Raw genomic sequence first — 21854 nt, 5'->3', positions numbered from 1 at the left:
AGAATCGTATAGGCCTGTTGTCAAGTCATGAGCTGCTTTCCAGTGAAGAGAGAGCAGTAGGCCTGTAGGCTACTGAAAATGTCAATGTCAGTGTCAATGTTTTTCAGCGCAGGTCAGGAATCTAGAACCTTCAGTCTGGAGTAACTGCAGTGAACACAGGGATGAATCTCAAGATATTTTCAGGCCAATATAGCCATGGCTCTGAAAAACAAAAAATAATAATCACAATGGCATTTATTTGTATATTTTGACATTTAGGGCTTAGTCACATTTAAACACAGAGTTTTTTGACATTTAAAGTTTTGTATTTGAGGATAAGGACACTAAACTGTACACCTAGCTCGAATTTTTATTTTAGGAAAGATAAGGCTATGTATGTTTAATATTTAAAAATGCATTTTCACAACTACACCACCAGAGGGAAGGCTTTTAAATTGGCGAATTGGATCACCCCTGGCCTGAACACAAAGAAGCCAAAGAAGCGTTTTCAGTTTAGAACCACGAAGGCAAACATTGGAATCAGGCACAGATTTCTTCCCTGGGAAAAGATGTAAACAACTAACCAACATCATTGAATCACTATATATTTATTAATCTGCTGTAACTGCAATAGTGTGTTGTGCTATACTGTACAGTGTGTTGTAGTTTGTACAATACCAATTCACCAAACAAAGTCCTTGTGAGGGCAAACGAACTTGTCCAACACTTGAAACTCCATGGCTCTGTGTGTAGGCCTACATGGTGCGCGCGCGCACACATCTCTCTGCTCGCTCCCGCTGTCGCTTCTCATATTTCAAGGCTTGCCTGAATTCTTGGAGCTGGAGGAAGCGCAGTCTCGAGCATCAGAGAAGTGCGTGTGCAAGCAGAAGTCATTCCACAGACCACGGGAGCAGGATGTTTCGCTGAGGAAAAGAAAGAATATTTGCAGTGCTGTCGATAAACTCGTAAAAGCTTTTTGTCCACCTTAATTTTAAGGTACAGGCATCTCTGAACCAGACCAAAATGAAGAGCTTTACGTTTTTCAGCTGTAGGCATTTTGTCCTCAAAGTTTTCCTTGTGCATTTTCTTGGGTCCCTGCAAGCCTTTGCTGCGCCCTCACCCATCATTAAGTTTCCAGGCGATGATACTACTCACACAGACAAAGAAGTGGCCCTGGTGAGTGTACTTTAATTTTACTGGAAGGTTTAAAACAGTCCCAATTTAACATTTACAACAAATTAAGTTTAACAACCTATGTAACCTATATCCCTATTTCATATTAATTAGTATTTACATGTTGCACTCTTCTTTTTTTCCACTATTACTTATTGAATTATTGCATCTTTTTTATTAGGCTATATATTTTTATATTTATTTATTTAAATGTTTTTTTTTCTCTGTATAGAAACAACTTTGTAATGTAGTATATAAAACTGTCATGCCAATAAAGCTGAATTAAAATAAAAAAGGGAAAATAAGTATATTATGCATGTTCTTCTCTAAAAAAAAAAAAAAAAGTTGCATTTCATGTGTTAACTCTGACCCTTGAAATATGACTTTTTTCTTTTAATTTGAAAAAAAAAAAAAACGTTCCTAATATTAACGACCTGAAATATTGTATTTGTGCAGATTGCTATTTTTTCTCCTTTGACACACTGTTAAATGAAATCTCTCTCTCTCTCTCTCTCTCTCTCTCTCTCTCTCGTATATATATATATATATATATATATATATATATATATATATATATATATATATATGTCTATCTCTCTTCCACAGCACTACTTAAATAAGTTCTATGGCTGCCCAAAAGACAGGTGTAATCTAATGGTTTTGAAGGACACACTGAAGAAGATGCAGAAGTTTTTTGCCTTGCCGGAGACAGGGGAGATCGACCAGAAGACAGTAGAGATCATGAAGAAGCCACGATGTGGAGTTCCTGATGTGGCTAATTATAATTTTTTTCACAGGAAACCCTTGTGGGGACAGAAAAACATTTCATACAGGTTTGTGTGTGTGTGTGTGTGTGTTTTGTCTTACTCCTTTAATTACCCATTATTAGTCAGCTGTTCCAAACTAAGTTCATTAACGTTAAATATGTATGATCTTATATGGTCTTGACAGTGTTTTGCATATAAAAAAATATTTAAAAAAGAAAACAGAGACCCTGTTTGTATGACGCAGTAAGCCAGTCAAAAATAGATACATAACTTTTAAGATTGTTCCCACCAGGACCTTTGTGGTTAACTTGAAGAACACATATGGAGGTGGAACTTCTAGAAGAGCAACACATTTAAATTGATTAGAGGTTATAAGTTACTGTGCTGACAACAGGAAATGCTACTATATTGAATGTTGGCCACATTGGCCAGTTGACAGAATATGTGCTGTTGGTGAAAGAAACTGAGCAGTAAACAAAGCACAACATAGAATGTTGTAAATATGCACTAATACATATTAGAATATACAGTATGCTATAAGCTTTAGTGTGAATAGTTAATTCTAAGAAAAGAGGACACAGAGTTAGGAGCCCGAGGAGATTTACAGGCCTACATGTCCCATCAGCTTTTTCGTTTAATGAGTCATGGCCACAGCTGTGTTTTCAGTTTTCAGGCTCAGCATGCAGATTATGGAAGAAATGGTTCAGCCTCAGCTTTTCTGTCAGCATGCAGCTTTGCTCTCTTTTAAAATTATACAATTATAGCAAATGAGGTCTAGATTCAAAATTGCTGAACTGACATGAAGATTTATTTAAAATAATATTAATTCAAAATCCACTCAAAAATATGTGAAAGAGAAGGTGTTAAACTGAATACTCCAGTTACAACTGAAGTTACAATTACAAATGACTCTTCTGACACAATAATATAAAATAAAAAATGCCAAATATCAACTGATTAATCAACCTAGCTATACACAGGGTTGGTTGACCACTAGCGCACTAATTTTTTAGGGAACATAAGCATAGGATGATGTTGTTAATTATTTATTTATTTTTATTTTTTTTACCTAGTTTGCTTGTTTGTTGCCATTGACCTTGCTTCGCTGTTAGATCATTTAGATAAAAGAGCTTGATGTGCTATGAAAACATATTATAACTTTCAGAACTTAATATTTCCTCCCCAGTCCAAAAAGAGTCTTTATTGGAACTAAGCTGCTAAAATATCTCGTTCTGAACTTCCGCAACTCTGTGACATCACATAGATGAATGTACCAACACGTGATTGTCTAGGTTTACTTGTAAATTAAACCTATTTGGTGTTCAGAAACTTGTCCCTTCCAGTCATGGTGAGGTTATAGAGAGCAAGCCAGATGCTTTTATTCCTCAATACCAAAGAACTAACAATAAGAGTAAAATGAGGGAAAGTTAATCAAACCTTGTGTTGTTGCTGACTGGGTGTGTGACTGTCATTTTACAGAAATGTGGTAGTATAAATGTACTCGGCATGGATTGAAGTGCCGCAATTCTCCACCATTATATGTAGGAACAGGATGTGTGAGAAAGGAATTAAATTAAACTGTCCTTATTCTACATTATTATGTTAGGAATTAGTCGCTTTCAACAACCATTATAAATTAGATAAATTACAAAAAACTAGATTATTTGTCTGAAGAAATTTCTCCATTAAAATTTTTAATACAATGTCTCGTTGTATCCGCTCACAATTTATATTGTAAAACTTTAGCTTTAATAATTATTTATCAAAATATACCACAGTCAAATTATATTTGAATACAGACAAACTTTATTGCTATTCTAAACATAAAACTAATCTAACACGTACAACATGAAACAGGTTGGTGAGTAAAGAGACAGAATGATCAATACAGTGAAAATGAACTTTTCGTCTGTTGACAATGCCTTAAGAACCATTTATCCTTCTTTGAGTCTAAATCGATTTACAATCGGACTACACAAAGTATTCAACTAATACACCAGCACTTTGAACAAAAGCCTGGAGATGTACTTGCATGTTGTTGCGTTTCCTTGCATTGCATTTCCTTGCATTACTTTTCCTCATGTTGCTTGGTTCTTTGGCGTTTGTAGAAAATTTGTTCTGTCGATGTCTTGGATGCTGTTATGATCACGGATAGTTATTGTCTGGATGAAGCGAGGCCTTCTGCAAGGAGGACTCGCGACTCCCTTTGAGTGTGTGAACCGTAGAGCAGAGAGTGAGAGGCTTCCTCGGGACTTTGTGTGTCCCGAGTTTTCCTTGGACTCTATGGCTAAGAGGATCTGGAAGCAGCCGGATAGCTGATGAGGAGAGACCAAGCGACGGTTCAAACGAGAGCGTTGCAAGAGAGGAGTTCAGCAGAAGAGGATGTTCTGAAGAGGAGAAGTGGCTTTTCAGAGTCACATGGTCGACTGCTCTGTCCATTTCCCAAAGTTGATTTATGATCCTTTGTGTAGGATCAAAAAAAGTGCATGTTTAATCATGAACTTTTATATCTTGACAAGAGGACAAGAGACATGACATTCGTTGTTATCAACATTCTCTATGTAAATAAGCATTTACATACTAAATATGACATTCTTTCTTGAATATTATATATGTAAGTAACAAAATATGAAACTCCCTGGTTACAAATCTTTCTGGTTAATTCATTGGTTTTACAACATGGATAATACAATACACATTATGAGAAAACTTATTGTCAGGGTATAATAGTTGAATATTTACCATTCTTGTAGAATGAGATGAATCATACCAGATTAAAGATTATAATCATCGATTTGTCAGTTATAAGTGATTACCAATCACTACACATATTTTAAAAGGTACATCGGCTATAATCATTAATTTGTCAATTATACAAGTGATCACAGATCATAGAGTCATTTTCAGAATTATCTAACAAGGCTAGGTATGGTGTATATTTTATAGGGTTAAATCATAAGGACTGGGACGAGGATCTCATGAGGATCTCATAAGGAAAACTTTCAAAGAAAACCTGCTTTAGCTCTATGTGGAAGTTCAGAAGGTCATGTTGAGGGTTTAAGTTTGTGGAACAAAGAAGGTGTCTTTCTTGATCTTCTTCATTGGTCAGCTCTGTCATTACAAACCCTAGTTTGATATTAAGCAGGCATGGGAGAGACTGTCTCCTTCAGCAATTTAGGCATTATAGATTCATTTTCATGACTGTCTAATGGCTCGGTTGGGGATCTCTCTGATCTGTGGAATGTGATGTTGTGTTCATTTGATGGCTTTGTTCGTGGATAATTCTACATTGTTAATAACACCATTTGTGCAGCACATTTCAGCATGGATTGTTTTGATATGTCACAATTTAATGGTCAGTGCAAACTACTTTATTTTTGGCACAACAGTAAATCCAGACTCTTCAGAATCTGTAATTCATATAAGTTATACACATTCCCCACCCCTTGCATGTTTGTTTTAAGAATGTAATAATTGATAATTGAATAAAAGCTTAAATTTGTTTCTGTTCTTCTTCACACAAAACAATTAGAAGACTTGGAATACTACCAGAAAGGAAGAGGTTATTTCAGCAGAGCTGAATCTGAAAACAACAGATAATACATTAACCATTGAAGGGCACTTGCACAAATGCCAGAATTTGACACCTTGTGTGTGACTTTAATTTTTGTATCTTTTTTTTAACAGTAGCACTTTATTTCAGAATGCCTCAGGTTTATCTTAGTGTTGTTTGCATACTAAAGATGTTGAGTTTTGTGATTAAATTGCAATTAATGTTTCCTTCCGTGGACCCTTCCCAATCATGCTCATGTAAGGAATGCTGCACAGTGGATAGATGCTCCACTCCTCCATGTCATCTAAATCTTCCTGCGGGGCCTTTGTAGTGATATTGGGCTTTCTATTGCTTTCCTGACCAGTCTACAGGCAGTTTTTTTCTTTGTCTTTCAAATCTTGTCTTTTTCTCTTTTTTCAACTTCCATTTTTAATGGCAATGAGGACAGTAGGAATTGCAAGCAGGAAGCATTTGGAGATTTTTAGAGCTTTCCCTTGCTTTGCAACGGTCAGTTATCTTTATTTTCTGATCCACAATGAGCTGTTTTGAAGAGTCCATGGCTGGTGAGTGTAAGCACATCACCTTGAGAGGTTTGACGATTCAGAGAAATTATTAAACTCTGAAAATGTTATTACCTGACACAGATCAAGGCCTAAACAATCAATTAGGTCAGCACTGCCGCTCCCTATAAGCAGACTATGCAGTCTGCATACGGCACCAACTCCTTCTTATGTGATACCTTGGACACACCCATGTCTCGTTTTGATGAAGAATGAATTGGTGATGGAGCATTGTTTAAAATTATTATTTTATGGCAACAAAAAGGAAACATTGGAAGCGTTTGCCTTTCTTCGTACTAGGTGGAAGCCAAAGATTAATTTCATATGAGCAGTTTAAATCCAGAAACTCCCTCCCAACAGACCACCATTGTGGAAATTGACATTTTCCAAGAGCGTTGTTACCTTGACTTTCTCCCTTAACCTAATGAATTCCTGAGCAACTCATAAAATTATGAGGGCGAAAAAAGCTAATTCATTACTTTAATAGAAATAATACTAATAATGCTATAATAGTATCATACATTTTAGCTTGAAAATTAGTTTAAGTATTAAGTAAACAAGTATTATTTAAATAGGAGATAAATGCAGGAAATCTTCTTTATTTTCAGAAAGTATGCAACATGCTGGGCAATATAGATAGAAAAAGAAAGCAATATATGATCAAACTGGTAGGAGCTGAAACCTACACCGTTTCAAGGAACAAATTTAATTAGGATGTAAAATAGCTCATTGTAAGTTTTCTTCCTTCCACAGGATCTTGGGCCACACCCCGGATCTTGATGAAGAGACAATTGATGATGCTTTCTATCGTGCATTTAAAGTCTGGAGTGATGTCACACCTCTGAACTTCACCAGAATCATGGATGGAGAAGCAGACATCATGATTAACTTTGGCCGAAATGGTAGCCCAGAAAAAGTTTGGTCTTTCTGTAGAATAAGTTTTACAATGTACAAAATTCTGTAAATTCACAGACCTCGGTTTCTTTTTGTCCTTTTTTAAAAAAAATCATATTTAAAGCTACAAAGCTCTGTTTAAAAAAAAAAAATGCAATAGTATTTCAACCACTGTAACTCCAGAAAATCATTTGTATAAAGCTTCTTTCACCATAGACTGTTCATTATGTGATCTTTAGAAATACTGTTTTTAATTGCAAAAATCGATTACTAAACAATACCAGTATGAAAATTGCTTCACCATGTAAATTAATCATTATTGAGACCCCTTGGCTTAAAACCTGCCAGTTAGCTACCTTGTGTTTAGTTATCAAACAGCTAGCCATGGTGCATTGGAATAGGTTAATTTTAAGTTAAAATATTCCTGTATTTTCTGTAGAACATGGTGATGGTTATCCATTTGATGGGAAGGATGGTCTTCTGGCTCATGCATTTGCCCCTGGACCTGGTATTGGAGGAGACTCTCACTTTGATGATGATGAGCTTTGGACGTTAGGCGAGGGACAAGGTATCGGTTTAGTTATCTTGCTTCTGTTAACTTTTTCTTTAAGTCTGCTTTAGGTAAGTATCAGATCTGTTATTAGACGTCACAGATAGAAATTGCAAATTGCTCTCTCTCTCTCTCATTTTAGTGGTAAAGGTCAAGTATGGTAATGCCGAAGGGGAGTTCTGTAAGTTTCCATTCTTGTTCATGGATAAAGAGTACACAAGCTGCACCTCTCAGGGTCGTGATGACGGTTTCCTTTGGTGCTCTACCACATACAACTTCGATGAAGATGGAAAGTATGGCTTCTGTCCTCACGAGCGTGAGTATCCTTTTTGCTAACTTGTGCAATGCATTATGTTTTTACACATGTTCTACCCAAAGAGTTTAAAAGTTCAGAAAGTTAGAGCGAAGACATAATTTGAGGAAAAAAACCACAAAAAAATTTAATTACCAGAAAATATCACAATCACTGACTCATTGAGGTTTGTATTCCTCCCTGTGTTGCAGTCCTTTTTACATTGGGTGGAAATGCTGATGGAGCCCCTTGCAAATTTCCCTTCACATTCCAAGGAGAGAAATATGATAGTTGCACAACCTCAGGCAGAGATGATGGATACCGTTGGTGTGCCACAACAGACGATTATGACCGGGATAAGTCTTATGGATTCTGTCCAGAGACGGGTGAGTCTATAAGTTTCACTTTTCTTCATGTTTTGGTCAGAGTATATATATATATATATTTTTTTATTCAATCATACAATGCAAAATTGAATCGCTAATTATTATGTTTACACTGCACTTAACCCTGTCGTCTTTTTAAACCCTGCTTTTAACTCCAGGTAAAACAATGTTTCACACTTATAATTTAGAAAGGGATTTTTAATCCGGGGTTATGACACCCTGCCCCAGATAGGGGTTAGCACAGCTTTTGCGTGGTTGCAGTGCCAAATATATACTGTGTGAAACGATGCAGTTTTAGAATGTTACAGAAAGTTGTTTAGCAACAGACAACTAATCATATATGCCTCAGCACTTACCTTATTTACGATTTGCACGCTCAGTCGCAGAAACGTTGACAAGCTGTTTACATTCTCCGTCTATCCGCTATCCTGTCACCGGAGCTCACATATCGAGGGAAGCCCAGTTGATGCGCATGCACATGCTCCAGTGTACTGTAGTATAATAGAGAAGAGTGCATCATTTGCACAAGAGATTCTCTCTGGATCGGGCGACACGCAAGTGATACCAGTTCCCTATCGATTCAGTTCACTCGACATTCACCGACACCTAGTTGAAGCCCTTGAATAATAATGGCAATATTATGATTGCAATGGTGTTTGAGCCCCGCCCCTTTAGGCACGCAATTGGCCTATATAAGTGGGTACGAGAACACCATTTCTTCAGAATTTTCTTCTTTCAAGACCGATATTGTCTCGTCTTGACTACGACAATCATCTTGTCTTGAACATCCTTCTCTTCACCATCTTCATATATATATATATATATATATATATATATATATATATATACACTCACCTAAAGGATTATTAGGAACACCATACTAATACTGTGTTTGACCCCCTTTCGCCTTCAGAACTGCCTTAATTCTACGTGGCATTGATTCAACAAGGTGCTGAAAGCATTCTTTAGAAATGTTGGCCCATATTGATAGAATAGCATCTTGCAGTTGATGGAGATTTGTGGGATGCACATCCAGGGCACGAAGCTCCCGTTCCACCACATCCCAAAGATGCTCTATTGGGTTGAGATCTGGTGACTGTGGGGGCCATTTTAGTACAGTGAACTCATTGTCATGCTCAAGAAACCAATTTGAAATTATTCGAGCTTTGTGACATGTTGCATTATCCTGCTGGAAGTAGCCATCAGAGGATGGGTACATGGTGGCCATAAAGGGATGGACATGGTCAGAAACAATGCTCAGGTAGGCCGTGGCATTTAAACGATGCCCAATTGGCACTAAGGGGCCTAAAGTGTGCCAAGAAAACATCCCCCACACCATTACACCACCACCACCAGCCTGCACAGTGGTAACAAGGCATGATGGATCCATGTTCTCATTCTGTTTACGCCAAATTCTGACTCTACCATCTGAATGTCTCAACAGAAATCGAGACTCATCAGACCAGGCAACATTTTTCCAGTCTTCAACTGTCCAATTTTGGTGAGCTCTTGCAAATTGTAGCCTCTTTTTCCTATTTGTAGTGGAGATGAGTGGTACCCGGTGGGGTCTTCTGCTGTTGTAGCCCATCCGCCTCAAGGTTGTGCGTGTTGTGGCTTCACAAATGCTTTGCTGCATACCTCGGTTGTAACGAGTGGTTATTTCAGGCAAAGTTGCTCTTCTATCAGCTTGAATCAGTCGGCCCATTCTCCTCTGACCTCTGGCATCAACAAGGCATTTTCAGCCCACAGGACTGCCGCATACTGGATGTTTTTCCCTTTTCACACCATTCTTTGTAAACCCTAGAAATGGTTGTGCGTGAAAATCCCAGTCTGAGCAGATTGTGAAATACTCAGACCGGCCCGTCTGGCACCAACAACCATGCCACGCTCAAAATTGCTTAAATCACCTTTCTTTCCCATTCTGACATTCAGTTTGGAGTTCAGGAGATTGTCTTGACCAGGACCACACCCCTAAATGCATTGAAGCAACTGCCATGTGATTGGTTGATTAGATAATTGCATTAATGAGAAATTGAACAGGTGTTCCTAATAATCCTTTAGTTGAGTGTATATCCCCTGCATAAAATTAACTTCCCGTCTGGTTGTCACACCCCGATGGGCCTGTGACCTCCTCTACATATTATTTTACTAGTGTTTACAGTATACCATGGTGTATCTCTAGGGGTATGACATTATGTAGTGCAGCATGATGAGACTCGAGTGAAATTAATCGATACGGAACGTCTCCGGTTACATATGCAACCTCGATTCCCTTAGATGAAGGTAAAGAGACATTGGTAAACATGGCCGCACTACTACTTCAGAATTTCAAGGTATGAGCGATGCATTCTTGTCCTTCATCTGAAAATTCTTTAGAAATTTTGTTCGCGCACCCTCTTATATAGGGCCAACTGCGTGCCTAAATGGGTGGGGCTCAAACACCATTGCCAATCATCATAAGATTCAATCAAGGGCTTCAACTAGGTCGTCGGAGAAGGAATTCCCCAAAAGCATTTACCGCAAAGTCTCATTCCCTTTATCTCAGGGAACCGATGTTACGTGTTACCAGAGACGTTTTTAATCACCCCGTACACATCCGCATGCCACACGAGAAGCATATTTAACGTATTCCTATTGCTTTCCATACTTTATGTCCTAACATTTTCTTCAGCGGCCCGAAATTTTGCTTTGCCATCTGCTGAAACATTTTCAATGCAGGAAAACCCTGCCAAATCCATTACATTTTATCTAATCAAGCACAAGAGAGATTTGCAGAGACTTCAATCAATTATATATTTATTGATGCATTTTGTTTTTAAACCACATCAGTATTTAAAGCTGCGCTCCATAGCTCTGGACATTCACTCATCAGTTTCCTGCAGACCGTAAAAGTTTCTCCTTATTACGGTATAGTTTCCATTGTGTTCTGGCATAAGAAAGCCAGGAGCACAGAAATACTCATCTGGTTGTAATTTTCATGGAATGCAGCCCTCTCTTCCTATTAGTGTGTGTGCTGATTAAGAGTCTGCCTGAACAACAAAACACGTCTAGTATGGTGCAAGCATAAGTACAAATGGAACTTTGGAAAAGAGAAGCCTTCATTTTGAGGCTGTTGAGTTTGTTTGATTTAGAAGAACTCCTCCCTGATGTCTCTCTGAGCTGCAGTCATGTAGTTGTACCTTTAGGTTTAAATGCCATCATCTAATAGCACTTAGGTAATATATACAGTAGGTTTACCACTAACTACCAGTTTTACAGCTTGTGACATCAGATTTGAAAAACAGACACACACTTAATGCCAATGTGAAAGTTACAATTTTTTGCTTCTTTTGCCTCTCTTAATATTCTAACAATCTAATTGTTTAATAGATTTGTCTGCACAGTAAGACAATCATGTTTTTTATTATAATTTTTTTCTGGAGAAATTATTGGCCCTGAGCACAGTAGCTTTATATAAAGCATGATGTTTAACATTCAACCAAATGCTCATATTTTCAGGCATTTTATGCTTTTAAAACACTGTTTTGGTCATTACCAACCTTTAAAGTTATTGCTTATTTACATTGCCATTACAGCCATGTCGACGGTTGGAGGAAATTCAGAAGGTGCTCCATGTGTCTTCCCCTTTAAATTTCTGGGCAATACCTATGACTCTTGCACTATCTCAGGCCGCAGTGATGGGAAGATGTGGTGCGCCGTCACCAAAAGCTTTGATGATGACCGCAAATGGGGCTTCTGTCCTGACCAAGGTGGAATAGAGATACTATTTATCTTTGTCTGTCATTGTTTAAGGAATTATAACTATTATGTACTCTAATACAACCAAATAGCAAATACTATTAAGTTCTTGTGGCAAAGTTTACACAGTCAGAATCTTCTTGCATATGAGTCACATGTGTTTGTCCTTTAGCACATAAAATTAGCCAATTACTTAATTTATTTCTATTACACCAATCGCTTCATTTTCTTTCTCTCTTCTTGGGCTTGGAAGTATGATGGTATCCTTTTTATGTATCTTATGTTTGCTACATAATTTATATGTAGCAAACATAATAAATCAGCCTCTGTTCCCAGGCTATAGTCTATTCCTGGTGGCGGCCCATGAGTTTGGTCATGCCCTGGGATTGGAACACTCAGATGACCCTGGAGCTCTCATGGCTCCCATGTACACCTTCACTAAAACTTTAACGTTGTCTGATGATGATATTAAAGGCATCCAGGAGCTTTACGGTAAGTGTGAAGTGTCCAAAAAGCTTCCTATTGTTATGGATCTAATGTACTTTAGTCATATCATATCATGTGATATTCTTATTCCTTTATCTCTTTCTGCCTCACTTTTCCTTCTTCTACAGGTGTATCAACAGACAAACCTTTGCCTACTCACACTCCACCAGTCACTCCAATGGATGTATGTAATGAAAACATCATATTTGATGCTGTAGCCCAAATCAGAGGAGAGATTTTCTTCTTTAAGGACAGGTAAATACAGCACAATTCTCACCCAATTCAAAGAATGTCCTGAATGTGGTATGATATTTTCACCTTAACCACATTCCCAAAGTTGATAGAAAATGACATGGTGAACATCTTATGGTAGACGAGCAGGAACACAAAACTGGTTACTTTATGCTCCTTACACACAAAATGTTTATGCAAGAAGAATTTTAATGGTTGAAGAGAACACCATGATCTACAGCAGTTAATACCAGATGCACTACTGTGGGTAGCAGATTTTTCTTTTAAGCATTTGCTGGCAGGTCTTGTTCAGTTCATATGTTTTAGTGGTTTTAGAACCTTTCTGCTTGCATGCACAGGAAATGGGACCATTCGCCATCTGGGGACAAATTTATGACCAAAGTTTATCTGCCATTAAAAACTAAAGCATATCTTTTTGAAATTATTAATGGAAAAAAGAATTGCTTTATAGTGACTGGAATAACAGTATAATGATTTAAAGAGAAGAAGAATCCAAGTTATGCTGAAGCTTTAGCCACATTGTTAGTTCAGAATTTAAATGAAAACAAAAAAGTAAGCCTGCATTCTCAGGCATTGTGGTGAGACTAGAAAAGGGAAAGTCCACAAATCTGATCCCACATCTCAAAAGCAAAATATTTCACGACATGCATTACCATTTTAGGGGGATTTTTAGTCCTTTGAGCACATTGTTTTTGTTCAGCTGACTGCGTTTTATGAGAGATATTTAATGATGGGTTCAATTTGCTGACTTCTTTAATTTGTTGCATGAGTATGCAATCTACATTGCTGACAGTAAGAGACATAAGTATTTAGGCTACTGTTTTTAAACGTGTCATCCCATATGAGATCTTAAATTAACTGGTATTGGTAACTCTTGGCAACCCCTCTGCCTAAAACCACTCCCGTATTCTAAATGGAAAAAAATGCACTTTTCCAAACCAGGACCTAAAACCTGAATGAGCCCAACTTAAACCACAGGAAGTGATGCAACACCTTGTCTCAGCTAATTATTAAAGTGAGAGTTCACACAAAAATGAAAATTCCTTCATCATTCACTCATCCTCATGCCATCCCAGATGTGTATGACTTTCTTCTGTACAACACAAATGTAAAATACTTACAGCAATTGTAGAAAGGTGCCTCAAGTTGCTACTAGCAGGGTACTCAGCCTTACAAGCTCCATATGGTTAGGATTAGGATAAGGGAGGGGTTAGGGCATCTGCTGTCTGCCAGGAGCAAACAGAGGTGCCTTTGTACAATGAGCTTCACTTCCACATTCTTCTTCCTTTGGTTTTGGCGATTTGCATTCTTCGTGCATTTTGCCACATATTGGTTGGGTCAGGTCAAAGGTGAAGGTTTATTGTAAATAAAGGACTTCAATATTGATCTGTTTTTCAGCCACATCTATCATATCGCTTCTGAAGATATTCTGAAGCTTTATGTGCTATTTGAACTTTCAAAGCTCTAGCCACCATTCACTTGCATTGAATCAACCAACTGAGCTGAGATATTCTACTAAAAATCTTTGTTTGTGTTCTGAAGAATAAAGAAATGTATACACATCTGGGATTGCACGAGGGTGAATAAATGATGATAGAATTAAAATTTTTGTGTGAACTATTCCTTTAATCAAAATCATTGGCTCATTAGAGGCATGTGTCATATCCAGACTTAAAATATCGCAGGGAAGTCCAAAGCAAATGTTATGTGAGCATAAATCTTTCTATTACTAGTTCTCACAAACATGCTCATGGATTAGGAGGTCTGGAACGAAAAAGAGCCACCCACTATCCTGCACACACTTTCAGTTTTAAAGCCGACAGTGATCATCGCAGGACCACACACACATACACACACACACACTGAAAAGAGTGTATGCTGGGTATGAGAGAATGCCTGCATAGTAATCAATGGGCTCTTGTATAAGACAACATTTTGAGAAGAGAACATCTTTCAAAGAACCAGATCATAAATCTAAATACAATAAAGATTATGATTTTGAAATCCCTTATATATCTTCAATGCATAAAACAACATACTGCACTAAAGACAAGATGGAAGTTAAGCATCTCAAAGAGTCTGTCCAATTGGTTTTATATGACATTTCCATAACCTTTATAGTCTTATTAGTGGTGCTTGCTAAGGTTAGCATGACTATTACTATTACTCATTGAACAAACCCTTACCCAAAGTATTAAACTTTGGTGCTTAACTAACTGTGCACCGTTTGTGTTATGGACATGAATTATAACTCAAATCAAGCAGCTAATTGGATAGGTGTGTTTTTAATTTTCTTATCAATCGATCTTGCGATTTTTGCCTGATGGATGATAAAGTAGCTGAAAAACAAGGGCTATTTCTTAGGATTATAATATTAAAAATCTTTTTACGGATCTTTTGACTTGGCTATAAATATATACCAACCACATAACAATGCCTTTGCATCCAACCAGGACACCTTAACAACCACATTGCATTGTGCTAAAAACTACTCTGCACACAGTAGCAACATCCTGCAATGTGGTGGTGAGTTGCAAGTACCACTCACGTTTTGTCCAGAAAATATTGAAATCTAGTTATTATTATTTTGGGATTAATAATAAAAAAAATTAAAAAAAATTGAATGCAATAAAAGACATGATTAAAGTGTTGATATAATATTGCATCATAGGATCCCTGGTTGGTGGAAGCCACCCATTGTAGTTAAACCTATGTCTAAAAATCAATACAGCACAGTCTAAAGGTGTCTGTTCTTATACAAGTGCCTGTGTCCTCTCCATATTTTCACTGATTAATATTGTTAGTCTGTGGAAATGTCATTATCGTAGAGTTCTGATCATATTACAGTGTAATTCTGTGAATCTGTGGATTTCTGCAGCTGCAAGTCTCATTTTAGTGTGTGGCCATAATGACTTGAGATCTCAGACATTCACCCAGCTGGATAAATGTGACAGCAGTTTAAGCCATTCCAAAGAGAAAATGGGAAGGAGAGAGAGAAATGAGTGTAAGGCCAGATAGTGCACCCCCAAAAGGTTCACTAATGTTTTGTTTATTCAGCTGCACCAGAAAGTCTTTATTTTATCTAATATTTGGCTCAGATTTATACATATGAGGCATTCTGTAAAATTATCTTGTTTTGTTTAATTTATTGGACAGCTGCAAGTCAGAGATGACCTGTCTCAACTACAAGGGTGTTCCTTGGGATGTTCTGTTATAACATGTTTTTGTGCAGAGCGAGATAAGGGAGGGATTCTCAGTCTTTAAATCACTGTGTATACTGCTGAAGGAGTGGATCTTTGGGGCAAATGGCTTGATTACTCATCAGTAATTTAGTCTAACTCTCTAAGCTGACACTATGATGTAAAGTTAAACAGTGCAGCTCACAGAACATTTCATTCTGGTGAGTTATAGGCACATTGCTCGAAAGTCCTGAGATCCGTCTTCTTTGTGAGACTGAAATGTTGGCGTTTGAAAAATAGGTCAATGGAAAGAGGTCTGGGGTGGTGGGTATTTTTTCTGTGGTTGATGCTGGAGCAGCAGACAAGTTAGAATATCTCCAACTGGCTCTAAACTCACTCTTAAACAATAATAAGAAACAGCTGCTCAATTGATCACCTCATTGTAGCTAGAGTGCAGTGCTCTTTATCTGTTTCTATTCTCCCTTCTCTCCTCTGCACACATATATCATTACGGCTGGATGGTACCATGCATTTTAATTTTGATATGATACAAAGTACCAACAAGGCCAAAATTGCCGACATCAATGTGCTTTTTGGAGATAAAATACCGTAGGTAACAATATCCAGTGCAAGCCATTATTAACATTGAATAGGTCTATACTACAAATTATCTGACAGTTTTTTTTCTTTTTCTTCTTTTTTATTTTTATTACTTATAGAATACAAATAAATTATTTTAAGTTTTGTTTATCTTTTTTTTTTTCACTTTGGTTCTATTTACACAAGTGGTAAATTTTCAAAACTCTTAGTGCTAATTTAAAAACAGATCATCAAAAATGCTGTTGTTTTGTTTTTATTATTTTGTTTTTATTATTATTTTTTTACATTTCAGCATATTTTCCACTGACTAAGTACAATTCATAAAATCACAAAGTAACCTTTTTACCACAACAAACAAGTTTTTCATCTATATACTGTATTGTGTATGTGAGCATCTGCAATCTGTCAACGTAGAGCAGGATAGACTGCAACAGAGAATTACCTTATATACAAGAGGCCCATCAAAGTGGTCAAAGAGGTGAACATCAGTGGGATGGAGGAAGAGGGTAGGGAACTGTTTTGCCCAATTAGATATGGGCTATCATTGTCCCCTATGTGATACAGTAAACAAAGGCCTACAGTTACTAAAGCAGAGGCTGCCAATTTACAGCAACTCGCCCAATCTGAAAATGAAAAGTAAACTTTAATTTCAATCATACTGTACTGTAAGAGTAGAGTTGTATACAGTAAAGTAAATGAAATCACAGTTTACATTATTTGTTACACAATTCTTAATGTGTCCATTGGAGTATTGACAGCATACTCTGGACTCTCAGAGTTGACAAAGAAGCTCAATCCAGTGACATACTGTATCTTCATTGATCACATTGAAATTGGGTTGATATTACAAGAATTATGAATTCACAGTAATGTCCATTTCATTTGGCAATGTAGTGTATTTCCTAATGTGACTTTGCAGTACTGTATCATTTATATTCAAAATCTTGAAGGTCAATTTAAAACATGTCTCTTACATTGTCTATTAAAATGACTAAATTGAAAGAAGAACATTTATTGTGTTTTGGTGATTAAACCAATTTTTCTATACTATTCTGATTTATTTTACTATACTTACATATTTCATATAAAGTTATAGCTCTCTCTATTTGAATGACTGCTGTGAATGAGCAACGCTTGTGTTCTGTTTGTGCATGTGTTAACATTTCTTTCTTTTACCTCTCTAACTCTAATCCTCCTGTTACAGATTCCTTTTTAGGACTGATGTCAGGAAGAAGCTGACAGGCCCCATGCTTGTGGCTACATTCTGGAGTGAACTTCCAGAGAAGATTGATGCAGCTTATGAGAATCCTCTGGAGGAGAAGACGGTCTTCTTTGCAGGTAAAGTGGAGCATAAATAGAACATACGTTATGCAGTTTTGGGCAATGCAATTGAGTGTGATAAATATCACCCTGAAACATTACATGTCATTGCAAGGATCCTCTTTTGATTCCACAAACTCACTTGTAAATTAAATTATATTTTTGCATGATTTTGCTTTATTTCACTTCTCTTGACATTTTAGTCAAATTTATTAATGGGTTGCAATAATGTTTACTTGACAACTGCTCCTAAGATGTGTTAATATCTCTCTTTCCCTCTATCTCTCCCTCTCGCTCTCACTCTCATTTTCTTGTACCGGTTTACACGCCAATTTTTTACAACCCTGTGCTGATTTACTGTGTGTGTGTGTGTGTGTGTGTGTGTGTGTGTGTGCGTGCTGCAAACGCAATCACAAACACAATACTTTTTTTGTAAAATATTGTTAACTGTTTTCTAGGTGATGAGATGTGGGTATATTCATCCAGTACTCTGGAAAGAGACTATCCCATGAAGATCTCCACCATGGGTCTTCCTTCAGATTTGCATGCAATCGATGCAGCCTACTCCTTTCACAAGAGCAAGAAGACATACTTATTTGCTGGGAACAAGTACTGGAGGTTATACTTTTTTATATTAATTAAGTATAATCTGTGTTACAATGCTTGTATTCTTCTACAATTTGTTTTTCATTTATACACAGTAAACTATAATATAACTACTAATGTAACTACAACTACTTTCATAACTGTAACCATTTCTTTCTTAGATAAATATGCAATTCTGAAATTATTTACTAAATTTAGCAATAATTTAACAATTAATTTCAGTCTTTTGGAAAAATATGTTTATTTCCAGAGTTTCAGTGAATATTACCTACAGTATCTAATTAGGTTCAATTTGATTCTGTTACGTTTAAATATAAAACAGTATTATTTTCATTTAGGTTTCCTGGAATTAACCCATTTTAAATTGACACACACACTGAAGGATTATCAGGAGAAATTTCTAAGTAAATGGAAGAGTTAAGTGTACATATTTATTTATTATAAGAGAGCAATTGCTCACATTTTTTCCATAACTTTTCAGATACAATGAAGCCAAGAAAAAGATGGATCCAGGCTTTCCAAAACTTATTGCTGATTCTTGGAGTGATGTCCCCGATGACCTGGATAGTGCCCTCAGCATTAATGGTGATGGTAAGAAACAAATGACCTCGTTGCTTGGCTTAAAATCCAACTTTGTCTGTGGTCAAAGTCTGTGGTATTCATCTCTAACCTGATTGGAGTACATCTCATACATTTCCTCTCCCACACCTACACTCTGTTACAGTAGCTCTCACAAGTTTATTGGATTTGTTCCACTGTGTAGGACTCAGTGTACTGTATGTAGAGTGTGTGTGTGTGTGTGTGTGTGTGTGTGTGTGTGTGTGTGTGTGTGTGTGTGTGTGAGAGCGTGTGTATTTATCACTTTGTCGGTCCCCATGAGGAAAACAGCTTATAAATCATACTAAATTATGTTTTTTGAAAATGTAAAAATGCAGAAAGTTTTCTGTGAGGTTTAGGGGTAGGGTTAGGTTTAGGGGATAGAATATAAAGTTTGTACAGTATAAAAACCATTATGTCTATGGAAAGTCCCCATAAAACATGGAAACACAACGTGTGTGTGTGTGTGTGTGTGTGTGTGTGTGTGTGTGTGTGTGTGTGTGTGTGTGTGTGTGTGTGTGTGTGTGTGTGTGTGTGTGTGTGTGTGTGTGTGTGTGTGTGTGTGTTTTGGGCCAAAGTGGAGCCTGGCAGAGAATTCTTGGAAGGAAACTAACCCAACTACTGTTGGCATTTGGCCTTCAACAACAAAAACCTAGCAATATGGTCCCCCAGCTCAAGATGAGGTTTTTTTTTTTTTTTTTCCCAGTAACGGCCTCTGTCTGAAACACACATAAGGACTCTAAATTGGAGAATTGAAAGTAGAGAAAGAGAGAGGTGAAGGAAAGAACAGTTTTACGTAAGGTGCTCTGGCTTCGTTTAGATTTACGGGAATTTTACACATGCTTTTGCCACCACCTTCAAAAATGCACATATACTGTAAATTCATACTGGCATACACATACACACCTAATAGAAGCAAGCCTGTGCTATTTCTGAAAGGTACCTCTGTGTGTCTTCATGCGTTTGTTTGTGTGTGCGTGCGTGCGTGTGTGTGTGTGTGTGTGAGAGCGTATATTTATGACTTTGTGGGGACCAAATGTCCCCATAAGGATAGTAAAACCCGAAATGTTTGACCTTGTGGGGACATTTTGTCATTTTGTTATAAAACTTATAAATCATAATACATTACAGAAAGTTTTCTGTGAGGGTTAGGTTTAGGGGTAGGGTTAGGGGATAGAATTGTACAGTATAAAAATCATTATGTCTATGGAAAGTCCCCATAAAACATGGAAACACAACATATGTGTGTGTGTGTGTGTGTGTGTGTGTGTGTGTGTGTGTGAGAGAGAGAGAGAGAGAGAGAGAGAGAGAGAGAGAGAGATCAGAACTAATCTATATTTAATATTAAGCTATGTATAATAGACAATAAATTAAGTATTATAAATAGCATTGTACAATATTTTATTTTCATTTAATATTGTTTTTGATAAACACAAAACAAATACCAGCCATCTGAGCATTCATAAATAATAATTTTTAAATATATCAAAAAAAGGAATGTAGATTTAATTTTATATTTTGATTTGGTGTTTACACTTATTGCATGTTTTCAGGTCATAGCTACTTCTTCAAAGACTCCCACTACCTAAAAATGAATGACAGCAGTCTGAAAATTGTCAAAGTCGGGGAAGTCAAACGCGACTGGCTACGCTGCTGAGCGTCAGCAGAACATTCAGCCTGCAGCACTCTGTGATGATCTTCATCACTAGGTAAACAAGGCCAGTGTGCCAAGTGACAGCGCTCACATTTACAATACTGCCCTCTCTTGGTTACTCAGAGCCTATTAGATTATAACCCGTCCTTAGCTAACCAGAAAGGCCTGATGATTTCCTTGATTGCCTGGGCGCATATTGAATAAAAACATAGGTAAACAAGAGTCTCCATAATTGTGTTGATATTTTTTTTTTTTTTGTCATAATGTGTGATGTTTCATGTTTATTTTTCAGTTTGAAAATGTTTAGTGTAACCTATGTGTGTATCATCAGATTTTAAAGGACTTCTGACATTTCTCATTTGAATATAAATGTGTAATTGGTGTCAGTGAGATGTATCTCCTGTTTTTTTATATATATATATTTGCACAAATTAAATCCATCCAAGCAGTAAGTCAAAAGCACAAATGTAGTATTTTGATAGTACTGATATGCAAAGATTAAGAGCTTCATGCATTTTGTATTAAATACTTTCATATAAATACGCCTGCAATAAATTTCATTAGACAACACATTTTTATACATGATAATTGTGATGTATACCAACACAGAGACCAAACAACTGTCAAAGCACATCTTTCTTGTTAGTCTTGTTTCTTTCCTCTCATTGTACAGAGAGATTCATGGCACGGGTTGCCTGAAGACTGTATAGAGTTTGTTGCATGATGGACTCATGTCAAGCAAGTATCATGAGAATACTGATTAATAATTGTGTGTAATATTTCACTCTTTTTTTTTTTTTTTAATTGACATTTTCAATCTGTTTATATTTGTATTGTTTTTTTTATTGTTTTATATCATCTATTCTTTGTGCACTTTACTATCTGTCTCAAAATAAAGATTTATTATCCTTTTCGTGGGTTTTTAATATTCAATTTGTAATTTTTGGAAAGCATTGAACTGCATTCACAGTGATGATGTTTCACTTTGCATCAAGACAACAATAGATACAGAATGGATCCCATGATTTCACTTCTCAGATCTAGACAAACAGCGACATCTATTGGTTCATTCTGTAAAGAGCACAGTTCTAGTATCATCGTGCGTAACACTGGGCATAACTCTGCTTATTATTGAAGTTATTTATGAGGCGAGGACATTTATTAATGTTTTTATTCAAGACAGGAATATGGGTGTGTGATATAATTTCAGTATTTTCTTAAAAGCAAAAATTAATATTTTCTTTTGTCCTCAGTGTTTTCTGTTAGGC

General features: G+C 36.7%; 1 protein-coding gene across 1 annotated transcript; it reads left to right on the top strand.

The window, feature by feature from the left end:
• The first annotated feature begins 827 nt into the window (after positions 1-827).
• On the top strand, positions 828-21498 carry LOC127632684 (72 kDa type IV collagenase-like). Its single transcript, XM_052111450.1, has 13 exons — positions 828-1155; positions 1759-1985; positions 6786-6934; positions 7366-7494; positions 7619-7792; positions 7981-8154; positions 11730-11903; positions 12229-12384; positions 12507-12633; positions 17614-17747; positions 18188-18347; positions 18817-18926; positions 20486-21498. The coding sequence occupies exons 1-13, from the start codon at positions 1003-1005 to the stop codon at positions 20587-20589; spliced, it is 1971 nt and encodes a 656-aa protein (XP_051967410.1). The 5' UTR covers positions 828-1002; the 3' UTR covers positions 20590-21498.
• The last annotated feature ends 356 nt before the right edge of the window (positions 21499-21854 follow it).

The sequence above is a fragment of the Xyrauchen texanus genome, chromosome 1, assembly GCF_025860055.1.
Source record: "Xyrauchen texanus isolate HMW12.3.18 chromosome 1, RBS_HiC_50CHRs, whole genome shotgun sequence".
NCBI classification, from domain to species: Eukaryota; Metazoa; Chordata; class Actinopteri; order Cypriniformes; family Catostomidae; genus Xyrauchen; species Xyrauchen texanus.
The sequence above is the reverse complement of the archived record's forward strand: the minus strand, read 5'-3'. Positions and strand labels throughout refer to the sequence as shown.